This window comes from Leuciscus leuciscus (genome assembly GCF_965113295.1).
Source record: "Leuciscus leuciscus genome assembly, chromosome: 8".
Classification (NCBI taxonomy): domain Eukaryota; kingdom Metazoa; phylum Chordata; class Actinopteri; order Cypriniformes; family Leuciscidae; genus Leuciscus; species Leuciscus leuciscus.
The window spans coordinates 35,861,757-35,875,737 of record NC_138732.1 but is presented as its reverse complement, the minus strand read 5'-3'; the positions used below and the strand labels follow the sequence as shown (position 1 = coordinate 35,875,737).

Genomic DNA, 13,981 nt, shown 5'->3' with positions numbered 1-13,981 from the left:
GTTAAAAACCTACTTTTGCGAACTAGTCCCTGGTTTTTTGCCCAATCAGAACCAGACCAGTCTAGGACAATTCCCTGGACTCTCTAGATCAATAATTATCGAAAAAAAGTTGAAATTTTGCATTTGGATGGCTGTAATGGGGTCATTTAGAAAATGGGCGTGGCAGAATACACTAAAAAGCCTATAAATCCTAAATGAAAAATCAGAACTTCACAAAAATTGATGAGCATATGTGACATAACAAGCTAAAGAAGCATGGAAATTTTTATGGAGATCGGACCATAGGTGGCGCTATAACTGTCAAAAAGCTTTAAAACCATATATTTCCTATAACCTATATATATATCATATAATGTTTATAAAATAATGTTAAAAACCAGTGCAGTACAAATCTCTGGACTCTATAGATCAATAATTATCAGAAAAAGTATAAAAAATAACAGTTAAAAAAGAAAATGAATAACATTGGCATATTAAGCCAATAAGTGGTATTTTACTGCCCCCTGCTGCCATTTCATCATACTACTCCCTAATATTGTTATATCATTCATATTTAGACTTTATAAAATCATTATTTTAACATTTACAATCACATTTTGTCAAAACTCATCTATTGGAGTATTATTATTGACAATTGTGTCACACTGTCTGTCTGAGATATGGAAATTGAAAACGAAAGTAAAACGGCATTTAGGCCACGCCCCCCCAGTACAAATTCATTCATAACTCGAAAACGGAAAGTCGTTGCGCGCTCAAATTTTGATGGTAAGGTCCTCTCCGGGCTCTTGATCGAAACGTGTCATCGCGGGCCTCGGGAGTGCGCCCCCCACGAATCGCAAATTCGTGGGACCCCCGATTTTGAACGGCCGAAACCCCCGACCCAGACCACCCCGAACCTTGTGTGAGAGCTCGTTGGAAAGGGCCAGTTCTTGGCTAGCTTCGATTCAAATGTGGTGTAATTTGCCCTGGGCATTCCAGAGATAAAAGCCCCAATAGATATGCCTTTGAACGGTCATATTTCCGGGCTCCAATCGCCCAAAAACACCGCGATGGTCTCATTCAACAGGGCTCCTCAAGAACTATCTATGCTCTGAATTTCAGAATTTTTCGCCTTCTGGTTCCCGAGATATAAGTGAAAAACCAAATTCCCATTCATTCATTCAAACACTTCAACTGTAAGATGGAGGCTGTAATTCCACTGTTGTCAACTAGAGGGAGCAGCAGTATTAGACATAGTATTAATCTTTTTATCAGCTTTCAGCTTTGGCCAACAAACAAATGGTTAAAGCTATTTTTTTTTTTGACTGATAATATAGATCACAATGAAATATATGAAATGGTTAGACCATTAAAATATTTTTTTCACAATAACACATCCTAAAGACATTGAAAACATATTTGTATATGTGTGTGTGTGTGTGTGTGTGTGTGTGTGTGTGTGTGTGTGTGTGTAAGCATGCATTATTGAGTTAACATGGAACACACTTATATTACAATAACTATTATAACACAATCATATTTTGTCAGTGTTTATCACTTCATTTGCACTGACACTTCACATAATTGCTAGTATTTATACCCCCCAAATTTGCATTTTCCAGTCCATGTTCTAGGCCAGGCAGTGTTAATGTAGACCTGCACAGCCGAATCAGCAGAAGATCTGCAGGTATTGTGAAGAAGCAAGCAAGGACAATAGTGAAAATGGCAGATCATGGATATAAATGTTATGTCTGAGTCTGTGCTGCGGATTTGAGAACTTTTCATTCCTTTCCCACAAAAGAGAACTGTCAACAGGCATGGTTGATGTTTACAACAGGATACCTCACCATTTTAATTCAAAGCTGTTAGTTTGCTCTTAACGGAGGCTGATCAGAACGAAACTCGGTGGGCATGTTCGACTCGTGGCCCTAGAGGTCTGTAAGAATTTTGAAAAATCAGCCACTAGTTGACGCTAACAGGTTTTACGGCTATGTAATCACGTGATGCATATCATTTGATAGATCTCCTCATACAGAACAACTTTGCCTCAAGAACTACTGCTGTCAATCAATTTGTTCATTAAATACTTGCGATTATGTTAAAAACCTACTTTTGCGAACTAGTCCTAGGTTTTTCGCCCGATCGGAAATATACCAGTGCAGTACAATTCTCTGGAAGCTCTAGATTATTAATTATATAAAAAACTTTAACTTTACCCATTGGGTAGCCATAACAGGATCATTTAGAAAATGGGTATGGCAAAAAACACTCAAAAGCCTGTAAATCCTAAACAAAAACTCAGACAACTCACTAAACTGCCTTATGTGCTTAAAGACCCTAAATGCTTGAACCCCGCTAAATGCTGCTTGCAGCTTTAATTAGGGGTTCAAGCACGAAGTGCTGAACACCTATTGTTATTGTAAGGATTTTTATTATTATTATTTTCCCCTAAAACGCATCGTGCAGCCCAAACCGTAAATGCTGGAGACTTGAAACTCAGCCAAATGGTAGTCCTCAATTTGGGGAGAACCTATCAAAGTATGACAACGATTGGCCAATAGGTGGCGCTACAGCAAGCAAAAGTATGAAATCAGCCATAACTCCTAGACCGTTTGTCATAGACTCAAGTATCTTATATCACTGTAATCCTTGGCTCAAGACGGACAAAATGTATATCTCCGATTTCATTTCCGCCTGGAAAAATTTTCCGCCATTTTGAATTTTGTCCAAAACCTACTTTTGCGAACTAGTCCCTGGTTTTTTGCCTGATCGGAACCAAAAAAGTGCATACATGTTCTCTGGAGTCTGAAGATCAATAATTATCGAAAAAAAGTTGAAATTTCGATCCATGGTTGCTAAGGGGCGTCAAAACGTTTGCAGGAGGCGGAGCTCATTTTACTAAAATGGCTATAACTCGTGAACGAAATGAGATATTTTCACCAAACTCGGTACACATGTGTAAGAGGTCAATCTGAGGTCACAGTAAAAAAATAGCGGCGATTGGTCACATGGTGGCGCTATAACATGAAAAAAACATAAAACAGGCTATAACCACCTGACCGTTAGTCCGATTGACTTGAAAATTGGTATGCAGTGTCTTGGTCCAAGGTGTCATGTATGTCTATGAGGACATTGGTGTATCTCAAAAAACATGGCCGCCATCGGCCAATGAAGTTTGAGCACCTATTAGACAAGGTTAACGGTGGCTGATTGAAACAAAACTCAGTGGGCATGTTCGACTCATGGCCCTAGAGGTCTGTAAGAATTTTGAAAGAAATCGACCACTAGTTGGCGCTAACAAGGTTTACGCCCTCTGTAATCACGTGGTGTTGCACACATCAACACAATATGCATATCATTTGATAGATCTGCTCATGCTGAACAACTTTGCCTCAAGAGCCACTGCTGTCAATCAAACCGTTCATTAAATATTCACAAACATGTTAAAAACCTACTTTTGCGAACTAGTCCCTGGTTTTTCGCCCGATCAGAACCAGACCAGTCTAGGGCAATTCTCTGGACTCTCTAGATCAATAATTATCGAAAAAAAGTTGAACTTTTGCATTTGAATGGCTGTAATAGGGTCATTTAGAAAATGGGCGTGGCAAAATACACTAAAAAGCCTATAAATCCTTAATAAAAACTCAGAACTTCACAAAAATTGATGAGCATATGTGACATAATATGCTAAAGAAGCATGGACATTTTTATGGAGATCGGACCATAGGTGGCACTATAACTGTTAAAAAGCTTTAAAACCATATATTTCCCATGGTAAACTACCTGTATTGGCTGTAAATGGTCTTTTCCGTCTATTATGTCATGCTTGCTAAATAAAACGTAATAACTTTTGATGCTTTTGTGCTTAAAGGCCTTGATTGCTTGAACCCCGCTAAATGCTGCTTGCAGCTTTAATTTTTATTATTATTTTTCTTCCGCCGTAAAACGCATCGTGCAGCCCAAACCGTAAGAGCTGGAACCTTGAAACTTTGCCAGATGGTAGTACAAAAATCGAGGAGAGGTTCAGAGAGTATGACCCCGATTGGCCCATAGGTGGCGCTATAGCGACCAAAAGCGCGAAACTGGTCATAACTCCTAGACCATATGTCGTAGACTCAAGTGTCTTATATCAATGGAAAGCTGGACTCCTGAAGAAAAAAACGTATATCTCCGATTTCATTTCCGGTATGCAAATTTTTCCGCCATTTTGAATTTTGTCAGAAAACTACTTTTGCGAACTAGTCCTAGGTTTTTCGCCCGATCGGAACCAAACCAGTGTAGAATTGTTCTCTGGAGTCTGACTATCAATAATTATTAAAAAAAAGTTGAAATTTCGATTCACGGTCGCTAGGGGGCGCAAAATTAACGTTGTGGGAGGAGCCTATTTTACTAAAACGGCTATAACTCCAGAAGTAAATGAGGTATCTTCACCAGACTCAGTACACACGTGTAAGAGATCAATCTGAGGTCACAGTAAAAAAATCGAGGCGATTTGCCACATGGTGGCGCTATAACATGAAAAAAACATAAAACAGACTATAACCACCTGACCGTTAGTCCGATTGACTTGAAAATTGGTATGCAGTGTCTTGGTCCAAGGTGCCATGTATGTCTATGAGGACATTGGTGTATCTCGAAAAACATGGCCGCCATCGGCCAATGAATTTGAGCACCTATTAGACAAGGTTAACGGAGGCCGATCGGAACGAAACTCGATGGGCATGTTCGACTCATGGCCCTAGAGGTCTGTAAGAATTTTGAAAGAAATCGGCCACTAGTTGGCGCTAACGAGTTTTATGGCTCTGTAACCACGTGGTGTTACACTTATCGTCACAAAATGCATATCATTTGATAGATCTGCTCATGCTGAACAACTTTGCCTCAAGAACCATTGCTGTCAATCAAAACGTTCATTAAATATTTGTAATTATGTTAAAAACCTACTTTTGCGAACTAGTCCTAGGTTTTTCGCCCGATCAGAACCAAACGAGTCTAGGACAATTCTATGGACTCTTTAGATCAATAATTATCAAAAAAAAGTTGAACTTTTGCATTTTTCGCATGGGTATAATAGGGTCCTAAAGAAAATGGGCGTGGCAAAATGCACTAAAAAGCCTATAAATCCTAAACGAAAACTCAGAACTTCACAAAAATTGATGAGCATATGTGACATAACATCATTAACAAACATGCAACATTTTATGGAGATCGGACCATAGGTGGCGCTATAACTGTTAAAAGGCTTTAAAACCATATATTTCCTATGGTAAATTGCCTGTATTGGCTGTAAATAGTGTTTTCCATCTATGAACATATAATGTTCATATAATAATGTTCAAAACCAGTGCAGTGCAATTCTCTGGACTCTCTAGATAAATAATTATCAGAAAAAGTATAACTTCTTCATTTGGATGGCTATAATAGGGTCACTTCAATACGTAGCCTTAAAATGAATACCATGACATATTAAGCCAATAAGTGGTATTTTACTGCCCCCTGCTGTCATTTCATCATACTACTCCGTAATATTGTTATATAATTCATATTTAGACTTTATAAAATCATTATTTTAACATTTAACATGAAAACGAAAGTAAAACGGCATTTAGGCCACGCCCCCCCAGTACAAATTCACTCATAACTTGAAAACGGAAAGTCGTTTCGTGCTCAAATTTTGATGGTAAGGTCCTCTCCACGCTCTTGATCGAAACGTGTCATCGCGGGCCTCGGGAGCGCGCCCCCCCGCGCATCGCAAGCCCGCGGACCCCCGACTTTGAACGACCGCAACTCCCGACCCAAACCACCCCGAACCTTGTGTGAGAGCTCGTTGGAAAGGGCCCGTTCTCTGCTAGCTTCGATTCAAATGTGGTGTAATTTGCCCTGGGCATTCCCGAGATATAAGTGAAAAACCAAATTCCCATTCATTCATTCAAACACTTCAACTGTAAGATGGAGGCTGTAATTCCACTGTTGTCAACTAGAGGGAGCAGCAGTATTAGATATAGTATTAATCTTTTTATCAGCTTTCAGCTTTGGCCAACAAACAAATGGTTAAAGCTATTATTTTTTTTGACTGATAATATAGATCACAATGAAATATATGAAATGGTTAGACCATTAAAATATTTTTTTCACAATAACACATCCTAAAGACATTGAAAACATATTTGTATATGTGTGTGTGTGTGTGTGTGTGTGTGTGTGTGTGTGTGTGTGTGTGTGTGTGTGTGTGTGTGTGTGTGTGTGTGTGTGTGTGTGTGTGTGTGTGTGTGTGTGTGTGTGTGTGTGTGTGTAAGCATGCATTATTGAGTTAACATGGAACACACTTATATTACAATAACTATTATAACACAATCATATTTTGTCAGTGTTTATCACTTCATTTGCACTGACACTTCACATAATTGCTAGTATTTATACCCCCCAAATTTGCATTTTCCAGTCCATGTTCTAGGCCAGGCAGTGTTAATGTGGACCTGCACAGCCGAATCAGCAGAAGATCTGCAGGTATTGTGAAGAAGCAAGCAAGGACAATAGTGAAAATGGCAGATCATGTATATATATGTTATGTCTGAGGCTGTGCTGCGGATTTGAGAACTTTTCATTCCTTTCCCACAAAAGAGAACTGTCAACAGGCATGGTTGATGTTTACAACAGGATACCTCACCATTTTAATTCAAAGCTGTTAGTTTGCTCTTAACGGAGGCCGATCAGAACGAAACTCGGTGGGCATGTTCGACTCGTGGCCCTAGAGGTCTGTAAGAATTTTGAAAAATCAGCCACTAGTTGACGCTAACAAGTTTTACGGCTATGTAATCACGTGATGCATATCATTTGATAGATCTCCTCATACAGAACAACTTTGCCTCAAGAACTACTGCTGTCAATCAATTTGTTCATTAAATACTTGCGATTATGTTAAAAACCTACTTTTGCGAACTAGTCCTAGGTTTTTCGCCCGATCGGAAATATACCAGTGCAGTACAATTCTCTGGAAGCTTTAGATTATTAATTATATAAAAAACTTTAACTTTACCCATTGGGTAGCCATAACAGGATCATTTAGAAAATGGGTATGGCAAAAAACACTCAAAAGCCTGTAAATCCTAAACAAAAACTCAGACAACTCACTAAACTGCCTTATGTGCTTAAAGACCCTAAATGCTTGAACCCCGCTAAATGCTGCTTGCAGCTTTAATTATTATTGTGATTGTAGTGTACACAAATAAAAATAGACCCTTTACATGTCTTTGATGTCTTACTCTTATCTGTATGACCATAAATGACTGAGTATTTTAGGTTGTTTCCGCTGTTATAATGAGACAAAATCATTTGGCATTGTGCCGATTTGTGTCGTGAAAGTCTCACAACTACTTTACAGTGATGAAATATGCGTGTCCTGGAAATGGGAAGCCGCAGGTGCCGCTCCTCGTGGAAAGGTGAAGTAGACTCTTTTTCTCATTCTCGCTCATATTTACGTGATTTCTTAAAGAAGCGTAATATTGAACTTCGTGCATCAGCCATTGTCACCGCATGTTAATGAACTCTAGTGTGCAAAGAAAACTAATCTCTGCACTAGTTTAATTTTCATTACGCTATTTATTTTGTACTTTTACAACGCAAGATGCTTTTCAGTTTTGTAGCTGATTGTGACCAAATACCTTTTGTTTTTCAGCCCTGCAAGGCTAGTTTATTTATATAGCACATTGCATACACTATGGCAATTCAAAGTGCTTTACAGAAAATAATTAAAACAGTCACAAAATAAAAGCAAGGACAATTAAAACAGTTATAAAAGAAATTAAAAGAGATTTATGATCTGGCAAAACACAGATGTATCATATTTTGCACAGCTGCTTGTTTTACTGTGAGATTTTCCCATGTGGATTGTACTGTGTCTGTGGTGTTCTTTCGACGCGCCCAAAAAACCTATTGGACGTCTCCAATAGACCCAATTTTCCCCTAAAATCAGACAGGAGGAGCTCTAGGACTGACTCACGGGGTTACCTCGGGTTCACTGCCCCATCAGTCCGCACCCCAAAAACCCATTTGTTCAGAAGCTCTAGGAATGGAATCAATCCAGTCCGCACCCCACAGAACCTCGACTTTAATCACGTCAAACTCATTACTCCACCACAGACCCAGGCCATCAGCATGGTTTCATCTCTCATACCCAATTCTCAGTGCCATTTCCAATAAAAAGGAAGACGCAAAATAAAATCAATCAGTCAATCAAATCAATCAAATGTAATCAGACGTATAGTGGCACAGTACTCATTCAGTAAATGCACAGCTAAACAGATATGCTTCGAGTCTGGATTTGAATGTGACTACTGTAGGAGGCGGAGCACATCTGATCTCTTCTGGAAGCTGGTTCCAGCTGCGGCTGGCATAGTAGCTAAAAGCAGACTCACCTTGCTTAGAGTGAACCCTTTGTATTTCTGATCCTAATGATCTGAGTGATCTTTTAGGTTTATATTTAGTAAGCATATCTGCAATGTATTGAGGTCCTAGGCCATTGAGTGATTTATATACCAGTAATAATAATACTTTAAAATCAATCCTAAATGTAACTGGGAGCCAGTGTAAAGACCTGAGGACTGGTGTGATGTGTTCATATTTTCTGGCAGCAGCGTTCTGTATGAGCTACAACTGTCTTATGGTCTTTTAGGGAAGGCCAGTGAGGAGTCCATTACAATAATCCACCCTGCTGGTGATGAAAGCATGAACAAGTTTTTCTAAGTCTTGTCTGGAAAACAAAGCATCTAATTCGTGCAATATTTTTGAGATGATAGTATGCTGATTTAGTGTTGTTTAGTTTTTTTGTACAAAAATGTTTACCTATGCAAGAGTGTATCGTTTACTGCTACGTGCTTAATACACAACTGTACTGTACCAACTAGGGGACTAAATGCCAGAGGTGGGACAAAGTCATTGTTATGCAAGTCACAAGTAAGTCTCAAGTCTTTGCCCTCGAGTCCCAAGTCAAGTCGAGTCAAAGATGAGGCAAGTCCCGAGTCGAGTCAAAAGTCAAAGCCAACAAGTCTCAAGTCGAGTCCAAAGTCCTACCATTTTAGTTTCGAGTCATTTCAAGTCCTCTTACCACAGAAATAAAATGTATACAAATCATGTATGTCTGTAAGATTTGTATTTATTTAAACCTCTTTTTATACAATGATATTAATCAAATACAGTAAAAAACAGAAAATTTTATTTTCACAAAAAAATTCACATGAATTTATTTCTTCTGCTGAACAGGAAGGAAGGGGGGGGGGGGGGGGGAAGATGGGTGCAACTGTGATGCAATTATTAATAATTGTAATTTTTGCATCACAATAAGTGCATTGTGATTAGGGTTGGGTATCGGTTGGGTTTTATCCGATACCAGTACCTACTCGGTATTTTTCAAACGGTTCCGGTGCTTAAACGGTTCTTAAACCGGTACTTAAGAAAACGAAACCGCACACACTTTATCAAAAAAATAAACCGCACACACTTTATCAAAAAAATAAACCGCACACACTTTATCAAAAAAATAATACCTGTGTGTGTTTTCTGAAAAAGATTTTCTGATTTCTGATTAAATAAAAAATGGTGCCGTTTAAAAGGCTACTGATGTAGCCGAAAACACTTAAGTTAAGATCAAAAAAATTTCTTCTCATATTATTTATATATATTATATATTATATTACGTATTATATATTATAGACTTTTACAAAACAGAGAAATATCTGACACTGAGCAGAAATATTTAACACACATAGTATAGCCTCATATAAATATACTTGATATGCAAGATTTTCAGTTGGCATTAAAATACTAGACTTACCCGAAGAGGATACACACACACACACACACACACACACAAACTCACGCACATACTCATCTGAGACGCGAGCGCACACACACACACACACACACAAACTCGCGCACATACTCATCTGAGACGCGAGCACACACACACACACACACACACACACACAAACTCTACACACACGAGACGCGCGGAACTCTCCGCGCACATACTCATCTGAGACGCGAGCTCACACACACACACACAAACTCACGCACATACTCATCTGAGACGCGAGCACACACACACACACACACACACACACACACACACTCGCGCACATACTCATCTGAGACGCGAGCACGCACACACAAACTCTCCGCGCACATACTCATATAGACGACGCCTCATAAATAGATCGATCTCTGCAACGTATTGAAGCGCGTCCAACGTATTGAAGCGCGCGTGAAGAAAGTGCGGTGTGCGCGAGCCACAAGAATCCGCGCCACTGATCGCAGCGGCAATGAGCACTTTGATCATTTAAAAAAACACAGTTCAGCGCTAGATCGTCTCTTATTTAACAAACGAACTAAATGAATGCTCTGCTGGTTAACTGGAGATGTTTTGTTATTGGATCATTCGTGCCGCGAGATGTTTTATAGGGGGCGGTGAAAAAAGTCAGGCACCGAAATCAGGCACCGAAAGTTGCGTTCTTATTCGGTCTCGATACTACCGTTTACGTCGGAACCGGTTCTCTATTGGAACCGGGTTTCGGTACCCAACCCTAATTGTGATTGTCAAAACGTTTTAGTAACTAAACTGAATTTTATTAGGTTTAGTGACAACATGTTACAATGTTTACATGGTTCAATTTCTGGCAAGCTACGCTTTTTTATTATTTCAGTTTAATTCAATTCTTGTGATTTGATTTAATATTGACTCATTTGGATAAATATTAGGTAGGCTACACAAGATAGGCATTAATTTTTCTCAAGAAAAAAACAACTCACCTAATGCTGTAAACATACAGAGAGCCCTATCAGCTGGCAGGATTATTTAAGGTTAAAAATAACACAAATTAAATATAATGCGTTTTTTTTTTTTTATTATAATAACAACTTTATTTAATGATATAAGTAAAAATATAATGAACATGCAATAGTACACATATTTAGCAAAATACTCTCTATAGCTCTTTTTTCTAGCCAACTAACGTGCCTATATTATGGTCATTAAATGGCTTTCCTGAGGTAAATGTTATGTGACATAATTGTTCTCCAACTGTTTTATTGACCCCTTTGATTGATGGGTCGATATTATGTATGAGGAATATACATTTCGGTAAGTTGTACTGTATCTTTCAACAGTGTTCATTCGTGTTTAACGTTATTTACTATCAGCTAGAGATGATCGGTTCACGTGCCGCTAGGAATCTGTCGTGTCACATTTACAAGCGCCAAAACGGTATTTATTGTCTGAATTTCGTAATAAAAGTGACAGAATCTGAGAGCAGAGATTTTTTTATATCATAAGTAACCTGCTCTGTCTAGTCTGTCGGTCTCCGTGTCCTCTTTGCTTCGCGATTTTTCTGTGCGTGAGAAAATGGATGTGTGGCGTGACAGCGTGTGACAAGTGTCAATTGTGTGTGTCTCACGGTGAATGCGTGAGAGTTGGCAGCTATGTAGCAAGTTACGGTACATCCAATAAGGTGCTTAGCATTCGTTCAAATTCGTAGCATGCGTTGTTGCTTGTTGCGCTTCATTGGTTGTCTTGCAATGTGCCTGCTTAGATGCTGTCGAATCAAAACAACGTGGGACTACAGTGATTGGATGTCGTGCAGGCAGCGCGCGTGCTCTCTTTTCACAGATGCAGATAAACAGAGCGGCGCGGCCGTGTGAACGTTTTTTCCCCAGTTTTCATGGGAAGTAGCAAGTCTTCTCGAGTCAAAAGGCGCAAGTCCAAGTGAAGTCACGAGTCATTGATGTTAAAGTCCAAGTCGAGTTGCAAGTCTTTGTACATTTTGTCGAGTCGAGTCTGAAGTCATCAAATTCATGACTCGAGTCTGACTCGAGTCCAAGTCACATGACTCGAGTCCACACCTCTGCTAAATGCCGCTAGTTGGAACAAACTGTAATTTGCACTATTGTCTGTTCAAAATAAATGAGAAGAAACCTAGTATTGGTGATCTGTTGCATTTTCCTGTAGAACAGAACTCGTATCTAACCGTGACCCCAAAACCGAGCTAGGTATTGAACCATAACTTCTGTGTACCATTACAACCCTAATAAATATTGCTTACTTTCTGCTAAGTATCTTTTTAAAATGTGATATTACCCACATTGCATCAGCTTGGTAAGATGTAAATCTAGCCAAGCAAATTATAACTTATGATTTCAACCAGCTCTTCCCTTCTCTGTACACATGCAACACAATGGCTTGAGGCAGTCTGAACTGGACACGCCAAAGTGACGTTCCAAATCCATCTGGCCTCTTAACGGAAGTAGGACAAACAAACGTGTAGAGCAGCAGAAACAGAACGGGCACCTGTTTACTGTCGGCAGCTCCGCACTACGTGACGCATCCAGTGCAGATGCCATCAATAGCTGCTTTTCGTCGGGTCAAGCGTGCTATTTGAGCGAAGTAAACAAGTTAATAATAGAATTATCCGATCATCCTCCATAATGTACTTGCATCTCATACTTTCTGTAAACTCTTGTGTTAACAAGGCAACGACTGACGCATTTGTATTACATTCCAAAGAGCTCTGTTGTCAGCCCCACAGTGGAGAATGAAACCATATCCGTACCTGCACGAAATGGAGCAGTTAAGCAACAAGAACGGTTTGGCCCGGCGGTGAAAAAGCGGCTATTGATTATAACAGGTACTATTTGCTTTCGATGCGGCCCGAACACAGTGTTATATTTGAATTGGTTTGAAAGTGTACCTGTGACTTTGAGCTCTGTGGTCCGTCTCACAACTCTGCTGCCATATTTAAGTTCACATGTGTAATTTCCTCCATCATCTTCCTGCACCTCTGGGATCCACAGACTGGTGGTGTTGATGATTATGGAGCTCCTCCAGTCTTGCCTCTGACATTCCTGTGGAAACAAATACAAATAACTGAATCTTCACATATCTGTGGAGTTCTTTGTCTATCCAACTGTCAGACTACCTTATTTCAAACCCATTGGAACACTGGAACAATATTTCTATTGAAATCAGATGGTTTAAGGCAGTGTATCTCAAACCTGTCGTGGAACAGGTTTGCACATTTTGTATGTCTCCATCATTGTTCACACCCATTCCTCAATATGCGTTCTTGTCTGTAGTTGCGTTCTTGTGGACTTGGGACTGTCCAAGTACTGTTCCAATTCAAAGTTCACATTTAGCCAAGTACAGTTCAAATCCCCGGATGTGTTCTTGATCCGCCCCTTTTATTGAGGATGTACCGAGAGGTGACTTGTGCAGACTTGAGACAGCCAGGAATCCCAGAATGCATCTCGCACTAACCAGCAAGCATCAATAGCAGAGGAGAAAACACATGAAATTTAAAAGCACTACTGTTATTGTGTAACAAAATGTCATTTTAAGAGTTTTCCTGGCAAGAAAGTAGTTGTTTAAAGCTCAAATCAGTGACTTATTTATAAAGATAGCGCCTTCTTGAAAATTTGATCTGATGTTTTCAGAGTTGTGAACTCCAGTCGATCACTAAGCACTCATTAACCCCGACTGGGACAGCCTTACCTCAGCTAGTCCTTCTGACGTTTGCCGCTATGTCTCTGTAGTGGTTAAACACGATATACAAGATATAATTCGTCTTGTGTATATCTAACTGGCGATCTTTGGTCTCATGAGTCTATAATTTGTTCCCTGGCAAATCGTTTTGGCTGAGGGCAAAGGGAAGTTTCATAACTTTAAATATTTAGGCTATTTACCTTTATCATTGTAGCCTACTAAAGTGCTAACTTTGTACGTTCGGCTGCATTTTTTGCTTTATTTCTTATTGTATAGCTTCTTATACCTTTTACTTATACTTTTATAATGGTTATTATTGATCATTTAAACTGAAATTTATCAAAAAGAAATAGGGTTGTGTTTTATGTCATATTTCATTTTTCTACAGTGAAGATAATCAGAGTACATTTGCACATTGTCAGTGTAACACACACTCAACAAACTGGTAAGTGTATCAAATAAATCCAAATGCTT

The 13,981-nt window shown here is 39.3% G+C and overlaps 1 protein-coding gene across 1 annotated transcript in view; it reads right to left on the bottom strand.

The window, feature by feature from the left end:
• The window catches only part of il1rapl2 (interleukin 1 receptor accessory protein-like 2), a 554,898-nt gene that overhangs the window by 137,647 nt on the left and 403,270 nt on the right, over window positions 1–13,981 (bottom strand). Inside the window, exon 5 of the mRNA XM_082178326.1 lies at window positions 12,717–12,870. Coding sequence (XP_082034452.1) covers window positions 12,717–12,870 — 154 coding nt within the window. The remainder of the gene's footprint in view (window positions 1–12,716; window positions 12,871–13,981) is intronic.